At 44.4% G+C, this 17,896-nt stretch overlaps 3 protein-coding genes across 6 annotated transcripts in view; all 3 read left to right on the top strand.

Moving 5' to 3' along the window:
• The window catches only part of FAM118B (family with sequence similarity 118 member B), a 257,749-nt gene that overhangs the window by 41,478 nt on the left and 198,375 nt on the right, over positions 1 to 17,896 (top strand). The gene's annotated exons all lie outside the window — the stretch shown is intronic.
• On the top strand, positions 2,729 to 11,747 carry TIRAP (TIR domain containing adaptor protein). 3 transcript variants are annotated; one of them, XM_063310974.1, is made up of 4 exons: positions 2,729 to 3,006; positions 5,975 to 6,135; positions 6,215 to 6,817; positions 10,008 to 11,747. In XM_063310974.1, exons 2-4 carry the CDS (start codon positions 6,129 to 6,131, stop codon positions 10,046 to 10,048), a joined length of 651 nt encoding a protein of 216 aa, XP_063167044.1. In that variant the 5' UTR covers positions 2,729 to 3,006; positions 5,975 to 6,128; the 3' UTR covers positions 10,049 to 11,747. The 3 variants fall into 3 exon arrangements, with proteins under 3 accessions (XP_063167044.1, XP_063167045.1, XP_063167043.1); XM_063310973.1 differs by lacking the exon at positions 2,729 to 3,006 and adding an exon at positions 3,237 to 3,337; XM_063310975.1 differs by lacking the exons at positions 2,729 to 3,006; positions 10,008 to 11,747 and adding an exon at positions 3,236 to 3,337 and having other exon boundaries at positions 6,215 to 6,828.
• The window catches only part of DCPS (decapping enzyme, scavenger), a 43,380-nt gene continuing 38,702 nt past the window's right edge, over positions 13,219 to 17,896 (top strand). Inside the window, exons 1-2 of one of the 2 annotated variants that reach the window (XM_063311081.1) lie at positions 13,219 to 13,568; positions 17,090 to 17,258. In XM_063311081.1, the coding sequence (XP_063167151.1) occupies positions 13,395 to 13,568; positions 17,090 to 17,258 (343 nt within the window). In that variant the 5' untranslated portion in view covers positions 13,219 to 13,394. Of the gene's footprint in view, positions 13,569 to 13,741; positions 13,865 to 17,089; positions 17,259 to 17,896 lie in introns of those variants that run through there. The other variant, XM_063311082.1, reaches the window with a different exon arrangement.

The raw sequence follows: 17,896 nt of genomic DNA, 5'->3' as shown, positions 1-17,896 counted from the left end.
AATGATTTTGATGTCTCAGTGTACCAGAAAGTCCAAATCAATTTGTAATCCTCTAATCTGCCCTTTGAACTGCATAAATATTAAGTCAATCTGTAAAGGTTTTTCTCAAAATCCTTCACTTCTGTTACTAAAATAGTAATTTAACCACCCAGAGTCCCTCTTCTGGGGGAGATGGGTGGTGGCTAAATTTGAGAAATAAATAATTTCCCCTTCTTTGCTGGACAGAGCTGTTCATGGTCCTCCACATCTTGGAGAAACTGGAGACTACGTCTGCATGACACCTATAGACTCCAAAGAGTTTGAAGAGATGACAACTTCACAATCGGGAGGAGGAGAAACAGGAGATGCTACTTAGGTTAAGGCAGGAAACTGATCTAAATCACATTAATGAAGTACCTCATGCTAGAATCTGTAGGCTTTAGATCTGAATGTAAATTAAAAATTGGGGCAGCCTCATATGAAAATGCAGGCAGTGTTGCCTTTTCATTACTTGCTCCTTAATTCACTTGAGTGCTACATGCAAAGGCTGAAGCGGTGCGGAAAGCATGGGCTCTACCATTTCATCTTGGCCTACACAGAGAAGCATGCTTTGAAGAAAGTGCAGAGACTTATGAATGGATCCTTTGTGCTTCCCTTTGTTTGCTGGGTGCTACAGTCCATGCTCTGAGTTTAGTTTCATCAGGCATTCACTAGGGATTCAACCAGAAACCCAAGGTCAAGGAAAAGGTTGGGGTCAACTTCAGCACAATCCTGCATCACTACTGGTGAGATTAGACTTACCGTCAAAGTAAAGTATCTTGTAAAACCAGCACTCTGAAATTTGGGTTATCCTAAGAATTGGCCCACTTCTTTCCAACTTTGTGTCAGAAGCAGTGCCTGGGAAAGAAAAATCTAGGGGAGAAAGTCTCACCGTTTGTAAATTTAGTCAGGAATGTGGGGGATCTTGCAGTCTTGGCTGGGTTGGCTTTCCAGCAAATCTCCAGATACTACAGCGTCTCTCCTTCCTGAAAGCTGTGTTCTGTGGTCCAGGAGGACATTATCCAGACCTTCTGCCTGGCTTGGCAGACTGTAGCACCCTCTACCACAGTCTTCACTGCTTCTCTTTCCCTGTGTTCATACTCAGATGTTCTAGATTGAACCCTTCTGCTCTAATTTCTGGATGTTGATACACATGATACACACTCTTTCACATATAATGCCATTCCTCCTCTCCTTTTGGCTGGCCTTTTTGTTTTTAATAAGTAATAAGTTACATCTTTTAATCTTTGCATTCCACTGTTCAGTCTCAGTAATGCCTATTAAATCATATTTGCTTTCCTGCATTAGGACTCTTACTTCTTCCTGTGCATTCTCCATTCTCTGCATTTATACGCATAAGCAGAGTGGAATACTTGGGACACAGAATTTGATCTGTTCCTTCCTGTGTTTACATGCTTCTCACTGAATATCTCCTCAACCTACATCCCCCCCCCCGTTCCTTTTGCAGTACTTGGCATCATATAATTTTCTAGACTCTCTTCTCCATCTCCCACAGAAAAGACATTCCCAGTTCTTGTGAGATGCAGCCTGTTTCTTGCCAAGGGTTCATTCTGGAAACCTGTTCCATTAGCAAAGAAACCAAGACACCTTTGAGTCAACCTCAACTCCTGGCTGACTGTATCCATGCTGCTCTTAGCAATATTGCAGAAATGGGTTGCTGCTGTTTCCTTCTGGGATTTTTTTTTTTTTTCAATTGACCAGTGCAGCCAACAACCCTGGAATTCCCAGGCAATACCATTCTAAATAATAACCAAAGCTTCTGAAATAGATGCTAAATTACCAGGCGATCGATTAAGTGCCATCAAGTTGATGTCAACTAAGCCACCAGAGATTTTTTCCAGAGCATAACTGATAGATTTTCTCCAGGACATAATATAAATAAATGAAAAAGGTAAATAATTTGGTATTTCCATAAGTCTTGTGCACTACAAATCCACGGGGTTTTTGGCTTAGTGTATTATTACACAAACCCAACCAATTACGATTTGTTAAACTGATTTAGTGCCATCTGTGAAAACTGCCCATCCATCAGCCAACTGGACCGCTTCCACCATTCAGCTGTCAATGGAAATGTTCTTCGCAGGAGGAAATACTCTGCCAAACACAGCTATTGAGCACAGATTCCTGGCTTCTCTGCTCCGTGCCTTACTTTCAAAAAGCAACGTTCCTGCATTCGTTTCCCGGGCCGTCTGCCGAGAAGGAGCCCGCGGAATGCAAGAGATTTTATCCAACAGGCTGAGAGCAATGGAGAGTTATCCGGGCTTCCGCGCCCCAAATGGTTTAAAACGCGACGAAAGTTCCTCGAGGAGCCCTCTGCAAAGGTGAAGCTGGCGGAAGAAAGTGATCGGCTTCGCATGGATTGGGCTGGCGCCCCTTCCCGCGACCCTAAACTAAGTTTAGGGTGCACCACACCCTAAACTAAGCCCTAACGTGGCATATGGGCGCAGCGGGCCATCTGGGCGAAGAAGAGGCTATAACTCGGGGTCCGGGCCAAGGGTGTTGCCTGGAACTAGCCACGGAGCCCCGAATTAGCCACTCACAGTTTAGCCCAGTGCGCGAATCTAGAAACAAGCCGGGGGAACCCGTCCACGGTTCGATTCGCGCTGGGGCTGCGCGAAGGCGACCGGTGGTTGGTCTGCGGTCTCCCCGCCTCGTGAGAGCGCAATGCGAGGGCGGGGAAACTGGGCAGCGACTGCCTGGAAACCTCAAGCCAGGAGGGAAGAAAGGACCCGGCGGGCAGGGCCAGAAGCTGCCACCCGGAGTACGGCGCGCAAATTTCCGTGCGTCGGGGGTGGAGAGGGAGCGCAGCGGGACGCGCCGCGCCTTCGCAGGCGAGCCAAGAGGGAAGTAGGCGAGCGCCTCCGTTTCTGCGGAGGGAAAGGATGGCTCGCCCGCCCGCCCTCCCGCCCTCTCCTCGCCGAAGGAAAGACCCGGGACTCGGGCGGTAGCCCTGGCGCCGCGCACAAGGTTGGCGAAGGTGCCCGCGGCGGCTCGGGGTCGGGGCGCTTCGGGCGGAGGTTTGCGTCGCGCGCTGCCTTGGCGACGCCGCACCTTGCTCTGCTCCAGCGTCCCTGGCTCCGGGGGGGGGGACGCGCGCGAAGGGCGCTCCAGCGCGCGTGTGTGGCCGGGGCAGCTTCTTAGTTACGCTCATGAAAGAGAGAGAGAGAGAGAGAGAGAAAGAGAGAAATCTCGTGGCTCTCCTCCTTCCTCCTCCCCTCCGGTCGTCTCTTGCTGTTGCTGATTTGATTTCCTCGCCGTCTCCAGGCCCACCCTGCCAATCCTGCTTTTCGCGGTGAAGGTGAACCTCATTCTGTTGGCCTTTTAAAACAGAGTTTTATTGTTTCTGTTTCGACTCGATTTGCCCCTTTTGCAAGGCTCTCTGGACGCCACGCTTATTTCTTTCCTTCCGCAAAAAAAAAGGGGGGGGGGCGGTGTTAGGAAGGCGCTACAGAATGTTTCGCAACAGGAGATGAAAACGGCTGAACTGTTGTAGGTGGAAAACTCCTTCTCAGGGCCCTTGGGAAAATCGCAAGCTTTTTTTTTCCCTGTTAAAGTCGGATTTTACCCCTCGTGAAGTTTATTGCAGCTGTGATAATTGGATTGCTTCCTGACCAGGCTGAGATGGATCCTCAGCATGTTGACTTGGAAGGGAACCGTTCGGAACCGAACAGATTTTTTTTTCCCCGCTCTCATGAATGTATCTAAAATAGCCAAGTTCCTGAACTGGGGTTTTCAAAAGTGTTGAGAAGTTTGTAGGATTCAAAAAGAAATCCCAATACTTTTGGTGGGCGCTGAATAAGGGAGAACTAGCTAGAATAGTCATTAACCTGTAGCTTCCTACTGGACATTACTTTCTCTTTAAGAAGTTTTGAAATCAGTTTGCAACTATCATAAAATAGACTTAAACGTTGTTACTGTATTCTAGCAACTCAAAGCCATAAAATAACATGCAGACTTCTGAGCTGTTGCTGTGGTATGCTGGTCTAGGAACTGCCATAATAATGGATTTGGGAATATTTTTATATAGCTGAGAAAGGTGCCATTTCTATAACACTTGAACCTTGAAATACATCTTTTATTAATAGCTTTTATTAATCTTATGCTTAGCAAAATAGGTTTAGAGTTAGGGTTGCTTTATGTAAAGTGATTGCTGCATTAGAATGTAATAAAATGAGGAACCCACTTTTAAATTGCTTTTTGTTTTAAAACAACCATTTTGGCAAATGGTGGAATCAGCCGCAGTTTCCATTCTTGGCTGGTAAGTGTGATGTGTGTGTGTAGATATAAAAACTGAGCACCTCTTTTCATGAAACATGTTTTCCTCTGAAATTATAAGTCCATTTTTTCCTCCAAGGGGAATTAACTTGGAATTGGGCAAAAAGGCTGAGAATACAGAAGGGTATGTGTAGAAGGCTTCTGGAGTGCTCCATAGCTACAAGTAGTCCTCACTTAACAACCACAGTTGGGACTGGAATTTTGGCTGCTAAGTGAAGCAGTCATTAAGCAAATCCAAACTGATTTTATGACCTTTTTGTGGCAGTTGTTAAATGAATCACCATGGTCATTAAGCGAACCACATCATTAAGTGAGTCACATGGTTCCCCATTGATTTTGCTTGCCAGAAGCTAGCTGGGACGGTCAAAAATGGTGATCATGTGACCACAGGACACTATGATGGTTGTAAATGCGAACTGGTTGCCAAGTGCCCAAATCATGATCATGTGACCGTGGGGATGCTGTGACGGTCACAAACGTGAGACTGGTCACAAGTCAGGTTTTCCACTGCTGTTGTAAGTCTGAACCATCACTAAATGAATGGTTGTTAACTGAGGACTACCTGTACTCTTGGTTGTTTGAGAGCTGACTTTGATTGCTGCTTCTAGCTAACTGTGTAGACAGGCTTGAGCTAAGTGGCGGAAATAGGCTTTCAGTGCTTCAATGGAATATCCCTGGCTGGGCACATAATCAGCAGATGAGGTGTCCTGATTCCCCATGCGCTTCCTAGATGTTTTCAGCTCACAGTGCTCATTCAGCTGAGAGACACAGTAGCTCCAGCCAAAAAAAAAAAGGTTCACATAAGATTGATTGTGCTTAGGGATGCCTTTAGGAGCATTTCTTACAACTGAAGAGGTGTTTTTTTTTTTTGCTTAATATTTTCTATACCGGCCTTTCACAGTGTTGACTTCCGTTCTGGTTACTTGGGTTGGGAATTCCGTGACTTGTCATTCCAGCACTTACAGGGACTCTCCAGTTAGAGAAGGCAAGTTGACATCCTGTGGCGTTTTGCTCAGCTTTGCCCCTTGATCTTTTTAACTTAGGAGATCAGGAAGTGAATCGGAGTCCCCGTTGAGGAATGTGCTGTGCCCCAGGGCTACGCTCTTTTTCTCACCTTGGAACAAACTGGTTGGCTGGACCTATGCATATAGTAAGCAATGGTTCTTTAAGTAAACCACAGTTGGCTGAGTACTTGACACAGTAAACCATGAACTGTAGTTGAGAAGCCACAATAGCTGGATTCACACAAGACATTAAGCCAAGAAAGATAAAGAAGTGGCTTCCAATCTTCTTTACAGCAGTTACAAACAGACTTTTACCCTTTCCTCCCCTTTAGAATTACATTATATGGTTCCCTTCTTCCCATATTCAACCCTTTTTGACCAGCAAATCCAGAGATCACCACTTCATTTTTGTCCCTTTTCAGCAAAAAGTCCATAAAAGGCTTCCAAACTTTTATAAAGAACACTTCTGTCCCTAATCAAACAAGTCAATTTTGCCATTTCTGCAAGTTCCACCATTTTCTCTAATCTGAGAAAAGCAGCTCTTAAAATATTTTTAGGCCTCCTGGCCTCTCTTCCTATTCACTTCTGAATGAGATCTGTTAACTCCTGTAATTTGGTAAATAGGATCCTCCTGTTTTGCTCTTTCCTTGTTGAAGTTGAAAGTAGATGAAACGACACAGCAAGAGTGGGGCAGGGCTAGACTCCAGTGTGACGTGGGACCAGCACGGCTGTCGCAAGCTTCTCCTGTGCCTGACCATCGGCAAGGGAAGACAGATGTGGGCGATTCATAGTTGAGACTTGCTGGTTGATATGGCAGGTAAGGAAGTGTCTGTGTGCACAGGTATTCAGTGCTCTTCCCACACTTCCCACCAACTCCTGATTTCTGATTTGTGCAGGCTGGTTCAAGGCGTTGCTGCAGAAACCCAGGAAGAGCCCAGACCCCTCAAGTCACGTGGACGGTGCCCCTGCGTATTTGCCTTCATCCCCGTCCCCTCCCTTGCAGAGAAGTTCTGGTTCTCTTCCTCGCAGCTTGACCAACAGCCCCAAACTGGTGACCTCCACCTCCTGGATTGCAAGCAGACCTGACAGCGCCCGGTGGAGCAAGTTATATGACGTGTGCATCTGCCACAGCGAGGGCGACCTTGAGTTTGTGGAGCAGCTGGTGGCCTACTTGGAGAGCCAGCCGGAACATTTCCGTTGCTTCCTTCAGCTGCGGGACTCTGCTCCGGGCAGTGCTGTGGTGACAGAGCTGTGCAACGCTGTCCAGAACAGCCACTGCTGGGTGCTGTTGATCACACCCAACTTCCTCAAGGATCCCTGGTGCTGCTACCAGATGCACCACGCCTTGACCGAGGCGCCCATGGCCAATGGGCGCACCATCCCTGTGCTGAAGGATATAGACCGCAGGGACTATCCTAGGGAACTCCGATGCATTTACTACATCAGCGTGGTGCTCCAGGAGAACGGCTTCCGACAAATCAAAGAGACTGTGATGCGTTGTAAGTTATGAATAAGATTGGGGGTGTTTTTAGAGGGTGGTACAGACATCCACGGGGAGGCAAGCAGAGTAGTACTGTCGCGAATAAAGTTCTTCCCCATTTGAATGGGCCCTGTGACATCCCATACATATACAAATGAGGTAGAGCTTGCACCATGACGACACAATGCTGCTTTTGAGGTGGTGTAGAAAGGATCATCTCACAGTGTCCTCAGTTTGAAACATAGGTAATCGACTTCCATAGAGTTCTTCTCTCACTTCTCTAGGGATTGCTAGTGCAATGTCCTGGAAAGAACATTGAGCTTGGAAGACTTCAGATGCTCGCTTAGCCATGATGGCACTCACAGAGAAGGCATTGACTATGTTTGAACAACATGCCAAACCAAATGAATGGGCAGGTGTTCACCATTTTAGGCTCCTGCCTCTTGTGGCGTTCTAGTTAGGCTTACTGTATTGTTGGAGCTTGGGGCAGCCCACCATATGGGCTGTGCATGAACCAGACTTTTGAACCAGGGCAGGGCTTGCTGTATATTGTAAATCCCAGTTTCCTTAATCCTAAAATAGCCTTTCCTGTCCCGTTTTAGTGGGTCACATATTGGGCTTACCCATCATGCCATTTGTTGGGTTTTGGCATGTTATGTGAATCGGTCATTTTTCATTTGCAAGCTCATTGTTATTAGCAAAATGTAATTAGCATTTGGAGTGAACCTGAGATTTATTTCTAACTATTAATAAATTTCCAGCAATTAAAGTATTGAGCAAAGTGTTAAACATTCTATATTAGAAGAAAGCAGTTGTTGGATACAGTTAAAATGTGTTGCCTGCTGTACCTTTTCAGAGTTTCTGTCTTGCACATTTGGGCCCCTGATCAAACACTGATGCGTATCTTTTTTCTAAGAGGACAGTCTACCATCACTGTGTCCATCTATATATTTAAGGGCATTAAGCAACTTTTCAATTACCATATTTATTAATGTTTTCAAGTTGACCTCGCTGCTGAAAAGCAATATTAAAGCAAACCGCTGAGCTGCTGGGCTTGCCGATCGGAAGGTCGGCAGTTCAAATCCGCGTGACAGGGCGAGCTCCCGTTGCTAGTCCCAGCTCCTGCCAACCTAGCAGTTCGAAAACATGCAAATGCGAGTCAATTAATAGGTACCACTTCGGCGGACAGGTAACGGCGTTCCGTGTAGTCATGCCGGCCACATGACCACACAGGAAGTGTCTACGGACAAACGCCGGCTCTCTGGCTTTGAAACAGAGATAAGCACCGCCCCCTAGAGTTGGACACGGCTGGACTTAATGTCAAGGGAAACCTTTACCTTTACCTAAAGGCTAAGATAACAATAAGGACATCATTTACACAGCAGTGGTTTGTAGGTAGAATTTAAACAGCAATAAATTAAAGAGGGATCAATCATACAGTAATCCTGCAGAGATTGCATGCTAAAGGTAGGAGAGATAAAGAGACTCTCTCCATACCTAACCAGTGGGTCTGTGGGTCCTCTCCATACCTAACCAGTAGGTCTGTAAGTGACTGTATCATAAAGTGAACCTCTCTGGTAGCCTTCACTAAATAGGCAGGTTCTTGGTGCAACCCATCAGTTAATTTCTAGGCCTTCAACATGCTTAGGAGGTTCAAGTTTAAAATTAACTTCTTAAATTGAGCCAAGAATCCAGTTGGCCCAAGGGTGATATTTTTAAAAAGTTGAAGCAAACATGCTTCATGTTAATTCTTTGCCAGGGGTGTCCTCCAGGACAACTGGAGAGCCCTGAGTTGGGTGGAGTAAAGCTGTTGTACACCCTTGCCTCTGAGTAAAGTCCATGAACTCAGTGGAGCTTCCTTCTACAGGGCAGAGGATCACACTGAATTCTCTCTCCTCTGCCAGTTACAAAATAGGGTTGTGCAAGGACCCTGTTCACAAAGAGAGAACTGCTCCTTTTGCTTGCAAAACATCATTTCAGTTACTTGTTTGTCTAAATTTCAAGGCTGTCCAACTCTGGGTGGCTTGCAAATAAAAAAGGAAAAAAATGCATGTAAGAAGACACACGGTAAAACAGAACGTTCCTGCTAATTATAGATTTACAAGACAGCGTCATGTGACAGAGGTTGGTTCTTTGGGGGAAGAGGGAAAAACTTTTGTATGAAAGATTGTGTATTTGTATAAGGGTTACATCCAGATTGTTGTCACTCAGTCTCATTAAAGGTGCCTCAAGGCCTTACGAGAAGGAGTAAACCTTACTATGAGTTTTACTCTTTAAGAGTCTTAGTAAGAGTCGCACAAATCTTAGTACCTCTTTCCCCTGTACCTTGAGAAGCAAAGAAATTTTGCCTCCGGAGTGCTCAGATGTGGAGGGAAGGGAGATCTCAGCGCCGTCATAAACTTTCGCTGGTTTTCCATGATGGCAGTAGTAACAGTAGTGGTAGTAATTTGTTTATGATAGGCAGATCACTAGGTGCAGTGCAGATGTAGAATAAAACAATTGGAACTATATATTATAATTAGTTATAACATCGTAAAAAAAAATCAGCCTCCACACTAAAAGTTTAGTGACGTGTAATAATAACCTCTATGCATTCCAAGGGACAGGTAAGAATGTATTTATTTTAAAACAGCTTCATGGGGGTCCATGAAAGAGAAACATGTTTAGGTTTGCCTTTTTTTTTTTTTTTTAAGTGATCTGATTCTGAGCATAATCCCATTGGGAGTTTATTGCAAAGAACTGGAGTCAGGTGAGGGAAATCTCTTAGCCGGGATGTGGCTAAATGGTAGCATTTCTGGTATTGGCTGCAGGGTCAGCAGATTAAAGGATGGAGTAACTTATTACAATAACTTATGTGGTAAGTTATTGTGAACTGCCCAGAGTCCCTCCTTGTGGGGGAGATGGGCGGTGATAAATTTGAGAGATCGATAAATTGCACATACCAGCGGGTACACTTCATTGCCTCTCTAGGAAGCCTTGAGAAAACTGAAATTTGGAGAGGTGCTGCCAATCAGGAAGGGTTTGGGAAGATGGGTTTGCACCTTACACCAAAACCACAATGTGGCATGGTTGGTTTTGGTTTGGCAGATTGTGCAAACTCAGTGGTAATTTATTAAGCAAATAGCAGCTGAATGAACCATGGCTTATGACAAGTTAGTGAACCCGTTCATTGGATTCAAAGCTCCTAACGGCTCTCCTGTTTCCTTTAGATCTCCAGGACCTCTGTCAAAACCCAAGAAGCAGAGACTAACTGCCTTTTTGGATGGAAAAAGGGATACTTGGTTACAGCAGATGGAGGGTCAAAGGAATGCCTTTCAGCGCATGGGACTGGAGAAGAAGCCTTTATGGCGAAGGCTTCCTCTCCCACTGAAGGTGACTCGATTCGCCACCTGAAGGGCAGATTCCATTTGGTGCTGAGGTTTAAATGTCTGCGTTTGGGGGTGGGAAACACCGATTTGCTATATGTTGGTGATGCATTCTGCTTTACTCATCCTAACCGTTTGCCTTTGAGGTAGACCCGGTTAAGAAGCAAGCGCTGCAGGGATTCCAGGAATGCAACTATTATGGAAAAGAATACAGTCCTTTCAAAACCTTCACTGCTCCTTTTTAAGGACAAGGTCAAAGTCAAGGCAGAGCGGAGTCCCTCATATTTTTCTACTTTCCCAGAACTGAGCAACTGTTTTGCGTCTCCCTCTTCCTCAAGGCCAGAGCTAAAGTCCATTACACTAACAGTTCTGATGATATTTGGTGGACAGCAGAACACTAATAACGTAAGGAGAAGTAAAAGTTGGAGCAAGAAGTTGCAGTAAGTGCTTGTGTTCATGGGTCAGCCAGCCGTGTCCATTTCTGTAATGCCCCATTTCCTTTCCTTCCCATCAAGTTTGGCGTTTTCCTGGATCCCCAGCAGTTGATCAGCACACCGTGGCTGTGTGCACTTAGCCACATTCAGCTGGTTTCCAGATTTCTCCACCCGTACAGCCCCCCTCTTTTGTATTGGGGTCCTCTAAGACTGCTGCTAGCTTCTTGAATATAGTGTTCTCCTCCCCGAACATCAGGCACAGTGAATTCTAGGCTTTCTGAGCATTGTTGTATTCCATGGCTGGAGGCTGTGACAGAAGGTTTCTACAACCTCTGGGACTTTATACATATGTATCCCAATTACATCCAGAGATTATAGCTTTAATAAAATGGCAGTTTTACCAGGTTAAAAAACAAAAACAGAGTAACACCACCTTGCGTTTGTAGCCATGATTGGCTTTATTTGTACAAGTCCTTGGCAGTACAAAATTATTAGTTTGAGAGAATCCAGATTCTATCATGTACTCCCCCATGAGCTGTCTGTCAGGTAACGAGGCTGCTGTTCTGGTTGAGATTTTGGTTCCATGTTTGTGTCCTAACAGTCAGGAACCACGCTGAGACGAGGAATAGGTCTCTAGTGCTTTATTACTGCTATATTAGACAGAAAATCCTAACAAACTGAAGAAGCGTGGGAAAACCCAGACAGATAAACCCCAAAAGTCAAGGCGGGTCTGATCTGTGTTTCTCTGAATGGCTGCTTAACTCCTCAGTACTATGCATGCGTTTCCCCCCCCTGGATAGGGGCCCCCTCCTGCTCACCATCAGTACTCATGACAGTTTGTATGATTTACAAGACAAATATGTGGCTGAATTTGCACATTGTGCTAAACTGAAATATATGTTAGTTTCAGTTTAGATATGTGAATCCAGCCTTTTTGGTTCTTTGCAAAGCCAGCTAACTATATTCAACAAAGATTAACCTGTGGTTTAATAATTCAGTCTGTGTTTATGTGGTGAGGGATTAATATAATCCTGTGTCATCCAAAATTAGTATTACCTTGAACTGTTGTTGAAAGTAGTGTTAGCCAATGACTTTCTAGAAGTGGGATGTGTAATTTGAAATAAAAGGAATTTCTGAGATTTCATTCTAAATGTTGGTGGCAATCCCCATGATGTAAGCCTGAGTGCTGAATTGTACCTGGAATGTAGTAGGCTTTACCTGCAATGTTTGGAAAAACAATGATGATTCATAATGGCCTATGCAAACAAATTCTTAGAAACAAATATTCTTTTTCCTGAGGCTGCCCAAGAATAAGTTTTGTAGAAGAGACTGATTGCCAACAGAAAGTCTGATGAGAAGATGAGAAAGGCTGCTTCAACAGATTTTAGAATTCCCTGCCAAAGACTGGATTGGTTCCTTTTCTTTCACCTTTTTATTTAGGCATCCTTTTTGGGCAAATAAACCAGGTTAGTTATAGAGCGCCCTTTTAAATGTGTGTGGTTTTAGTGAGCGTTTTAAATTATGTGGCCATTAACCAATACAATACAACACAATATTTATTCGAACAATGACCTGCAAAATTTAAAAGGAGAAAAACAAAACTATCAATTTAAGTGTCCTTTTTTGATGGAAGTAAAGGTAAAGGTAAAGGTTTCCCTTGACGTAAAGTCCAGTCGTGTCCGACTCTAGGGGGCGGTGCTCATCTCCGTTTCAAAGCCTTGGAGCCGGCGTTGTCATAGACACTTCCGGGTCATGTGGCCAGCACGACTCACGGAACGCCGTTACCTTCCCGCCGAAGCGGTACCAATTAATCTACTCACATTTGCATGTTTTCGAACTGCTTGGTGTGCAGGAGCTGGGACGAGCAACGGGTGCTCACCCCGCTGCGCGGTTTCGAACCGCCGACCTTCCGATCGACAGCTCAGCGGTTTAACCCGCAGCGCCATATATTGAGTAAATAAAGCATTTGGAACAGTTTTGAAGTTGTGGACAAAACTCTACATTGAGAAGCTAGTGCAAAACCATGGAAATTTTCATTCTCTTGTTTCTCTACTCTGAGGACCTCATCTAGTATAGACACCTGTGTAGGAACTAAGAGTTTTATAGGGTAAACCTCAACTTTTGCAAAAGCAAAGTAAGTTTTTAGGCAGGCAGATAATGTTTGATCAATTAACAAAATTTAATCACAAAATGTAATTGATACTCATTGCCCTTTTGTGGTGGTCATTAAGCAAATCACCATGGACATTAAGTGAACCACATGGTCCTTAAGGGAATCGATGCTACACACAGACACACACACAGAAATATTCATAGACCCACATACATTTGTATTTCCTATTAGCATAATCAGGCTTAGAAAATGAACCATGAAACCATCTCTTTTAAAAAATGTTTTTCTGTATTTTTAAACAGCAAATAGTGGAGACTTCGGCACTTAGCTCAGAGATTTAAATTCTTATTTGCATTGTTAAAACAATTTAATATACCTAGATATAATGTAATGTTTTCTATGGTTCATTTCTAATCAAAGGTACATTGAGCACTACTTGTAAAAAAAAATAAAAAAAATGAATCCTTGCCCGAAACTATCGCGCGGGTACTCTAACTTTCCTGAGTCTATGTTCAGAGCTAAGATTTCGGGGCGTGCGCAGGCGCAAGAATCCTTGAAAAGTTCCCGCAACAGCTGCTGGTAGCGTCCTCCGGCCGGTAGAGGGGGCCACCGAAACGCTCCGCTACCGGGCGCAGGCTTGGAGCTGAGCCAACCGCGCATGCGCGCTAGTCCTCTGCTAGAGAGATGGCCGAGTCCCCCGCCACCAAGAGGAAGCGTGAGGAGAAAGAGGGAGAGAACGGGTCCGCCGCGTCCCACAAGGAACGGCCGGCCGCCGGCGACTTCCCTTTGGCCAAGCTCTCCGTGCTGAAAGTGCTGAGGGAGTCTGCGCGGGAAAAGGCGATCTTCCTCCACGGGCGGGTAGGAGAATTATTGGCTACGTCGGCGGCCAATGAGAGACCAGGGGCGGGGCTAGCCGGCACGGCCTCCCTCGCCCCGCCCCTTGAGAGGGAAACGTCATCGGTTTGCTTAGAGGTGACGGCTGGAGAGAGAGCGCGGGGTGTCGTTGCGCACCTGTCCTGCCTGCAGGGCGGGCGTTCTGCAAGGTGCCCCAGACTACAGTTCCCATCACCCTCCCTTTACAGGCTGTGCTGACGAGAGTGATGGGATTTGTGGTCCAAGGCATCTCAAAGCCACCCCTCTTAGGAAAAGGTGCTGTAAGAATCCGATTGTTTGCTCTGGGTGTAGAAAGATGGATTGGAGCAGTGACGATAATGAAGATAATTGAGAAGAGGCGGGCGGCCCTGGTCTCCCATACTCAGTGCAGAGATGGGGTGTGGGGGGGGTCTTTTTCACTTCCCAACTTTTGGAGGCTTCCCCATTTGTTTGCCATTTGCTGAGCTGTGTGAAAGAAGCAGCAGGAGATTTCTCCTCCCTCCAGCTTGTAGTTCACCTGCACAAAATAAAAATGTGCATAGACTTCAGAACAGGCTCTTGGTGAATAGCGCCCCTGAGTTTCTGATCTCTGGGGTTTCTGTGCATTTTTATTTATTTATCAGATTTAGGTAGCTGCCCAACTCACAAGTATGCAGCTTCAAAGAAGCACAAGGGAGACCGATTTTTGCTTGGAGCAACATTTCAATTGCAGCGGTGGCTTTCTTTCACAGCCTGAGGTTATACCCATGCTGGCTGGGGAATTCGGTGAATTGAAGTCGACACATCTTAAAGTTGCCAAATTTGAGAAGCACTGGTTGACATGCTCAGCATTTAAAATACACATTGTAATTCTGCAATATGAAAGAAAACACACAATTGAGAATTTGGCTCAGACTACTTTTTTCTATGAATCTTGATTCTTAGGACTAAATGGATCTGTAGATATGATTGAAAAGGCACGAGGCTGAAATCCTTGAACTCAGAAGAATTTCCCTTAGGTGGTGTGAGGTCCTTAGCATCCTGCAAAATTTCTTGCCATTTTTTTCTGTGATTAGCAACCCTGGAAGAAAGAGTGTAAAGCAACTTGAAAAGAAAAGAAATAGCCTAAATTATGATAAATGTAAATTTGATAATATGTGAGCAACATATACAAGCCACAGAAGTTGAATAGCTTGGGTATAACTATTTAAAATTAAAGACAGGGTGCTATGTGTGTTCTGTTTTTTCTAGGACACTAATTAATAAAGTTTGAGCATAGTGAGAGGGACCAGGCAAAGATAGGAAATAATTTAATTTGAGGTAGTTATAGTACAAACTCCCTCAGGCTCATCTTCTGGTAATCATACAGACATATTCATTCAATTTTCTTGGCCACAATACAGAAATGGCTTGCCACTGCATTCTTCGGTTGTTTCTCTAAACTTTCCAACCTAGTGTACAATCTACTGGGATTTGTTGTGGTCTTCCATCCATGAACTGACCAGATCCTACCCTGCTGAACTTTTTCAAGATCAGCCAAGGTTATCTAGATGCTGCCACTTGCTGTAACAGCTGAAGTATCGAAAGAAACAAAATGTTCTCTAGTCTAACCTCAACTGATGGAGCAGAACCATTTCTTTATCTACTTCTTCCTTCTTTGCCCACAAACACCTGTGCTATTCAGACTCCAGCTACAGAACAGACACTCAGCAGAAAAAGCTTTTGGACAAAATATATTCCAGAATATCCAGGCTACTTATTGGGAAGAACCATTGATAAGGACCCGAAGATAAATTCGCCACTGATTCTATTGTTAGTGTTCAATCCCTGAGAGAATACCTGGGTTTTCACATCACGCTCAGCCATTTAACCATAGTTGGTTGAATAAACCACAGTGGATGGGTTCCCACTGTGTGCTAAGCCAAAACCAAACAAGCCACGCTGGAGTTTAGGAATGGAGATGTCCCAGGTGAGACCCAGTCCTCCAGCTTTGACAGTGAGGAACAAACAGAGGATACAGCGGTAGTGCAATTGAGTGAAATTGTGTAGTAGAGGGCCCAGATTGCTATTATTTCACCTAACAAAAGCATTAATATATACCTCCAGATTTAGATTATTTTTCTTATTAGCATATCTATTGCTTCTGGCCAGGAGATCAGTTTTTCAGGTTTGGTGTTTAAAGTGAAATTGAATTGCAAACTAGCAGTTAACTTGAATGCTATAAATAAGATGGATGGACTTGTCACTCAGGGCCTGTAAGAACCGGAAAATTGCAAGTACTCTTTTAATTCACCATTTACAGCTTTATTGTGTTTCAAAGGCAGATTCTCCAGAGTGCTGGGGATACAGCTGGATTAATTCTTTTATTGTCCTCTGTAAATCCACCTCAAGATAACCAGGGCATACAGTGAAGTGTCAGGAAATTGCAAGCACCTCTGTAATTTTAAAGAAGAGTGTAAATTCTAGATGAACGATTTTTCTAAAAGGAAGGTGTGTTAGACTCAAGGTCAAATTCAAGGTGCGGGTGAGTAAAGTTATTAATGGGGTGGGGGGAGGATCAATAAACTAGAGTTAGAAAGCACCAGCCAAAGCAGGTAATGTACTTCTTGTAGGAACAGCCAAGGTCAGATTTAGTAGATACAGATGAGTCATTTCCTCATCCCAGTACAGTGTATCACAAGGTTAATCATGGCACACAATTTTTCTACACTAATAATCTTTCCAGGAGACTGGCTGTAATAAAGTGTACAGTAAATTCCTATTAGTGGTTTGTGCAGACCAAGTCCTCCTTCTCTATCTTGTCACTCCCAGTTTCTTCTCCTCTCTCCATAATATCTAAATGTTCTGTCAGTCTTGGCAGCTCCCCAATACTTGTTAGGCTAGTAAGTCTGAGAAATGTTTAGTTTACCTATTTCAATACTTGTACATATCTGGAGAGGCTCCCAAAGTACATAGAAATGGGTTGCCAATTCACATCTACACAGACAAGTGTATTCCCATTCAGGATTTTAGGGTTTTAGAGTTGACTGATGACCATCAAGCAGAAAGATTTCACACAGCATATGCATGAGGTCTGTGCTTCATATGTGATTGTCCGATGTAAACCAATATATCAAAATAAAAATGCTTTATCTGAATCCTGGATTTATATCCCAGTTTTTAACTTGCGGCTTAAGGATCATACATAGTGGATGGTAATGGTTTAAAAGGTAAGAAACATGGGGCTAAATCATAGCCAGAGCTATCATTATAGTTGTGATACTTTCCTCATACATATACTGTATAGGAACACACAGAGTCACACATACATACATACATACATACATACACACGTACATTGCCGCCAACTGTTCATGGTGCTACTCAGTACTGCCTGCTGTAATATAAAAAGAATGGCCTTTGGCCTTTGTGCATCTTGCTTGTGAGCTTCCAAGGACATCTGCTAGTGGTTGCAGGCATCAGAGAATGACCTGAGTTAGACTTTGGTTTGGTGTAGCAGAGAACTCTTTATGTTCTTATTTCTTTAGGTGAGTAGTGCTTCTGGGGATGAGACAGATGCTGTTGTGATTCTTGAGAAGATTCCTTTCCAGGAAGAGAACATCACTGAACTCCTAAAGAAGCACACTGCCCTTCACCTCCAGATGTCCAATGATATTTACAGCACTTACCGCCTTTTGCTTCCTCCAGAATTAAATGGTGAGTGGCCATCAAAGGAAGTTTGATCGACAGCAAGGGGAAGCTGTCCCGTAAGCCCCTTTTTGTGTCTCTCAGAATCTTTCTGTAATGTGGGAATGATCTTGGGAGATGGGGAAGAGCCACAGCCAGGGGTATGGATGGATAAGTGGCAGCTGCAGCAGGAATGTGGGTATAGCAAAGTCTCAGAAGGGACCCTCCCTAGTTCCTTGGACTGTAAAGGCGACAGGGGAAAAATGTACTTTCAGACTTGCAAGATTCTGTTAATGTAATCTGACAATAAAGTAGAGCTAGTCCTTCTGGGTGTGCTTCCTGTCTGGACTACCTCACAAGGCTGACATCAACCTTACAAGTCTGAAAGAGCATAAGGCAGGCTCAGATTTTCCGCGCTGTTTTTAAATCAGCAGAAGCAAGAGGTGGCACCTCCCTGCCGAGTCTGCTCTCCATGGGAGCTCATAGTATAGAGGAGCATTCGCACTAGCCATTGTGAGCTTCTTGCTTTTGCTTGGACTAGAAGGAAGATGTGATTTCCACAAGGTGGCTCCCTTGGATAAGGATCCTTGAAACATTGTACGTTGTACCTGAATGGCAAGCTGTTGCTGTTATTTTCATCTTGCCATGTACTTTATTGTAATGTAAAC

The sequence above is a fragment of the Candoia aspera genome, chromosome 9 (genome assembly GCF_035149785.1).
Source record: "Candoia aspera isolate rCanAsp1 chromosome 9, rCanAsp1.hap2, whole genome shotgun sequence".
NCBI lineage: Eukaryota > Metazoa > Chordata > Lepidosauria > Squamata > Boidae > Candoia > Candoia aspera.
This window is presented reverse-complemented; position numbering and strand designations above follow the sequence as displayed.

Bases quoted from the DNA above. Each gene is read 5' to 3' on its own strand.
- TIRAP (XM_063310974.1), top strand. The intron at 6,818-10,007 runs GTAAGTTATGAA...TGTTTCCTTTAG, and splicing joins CAAAGAGACTGTGATGCGTT to ATCTCCAGGACCTCTGTCAA.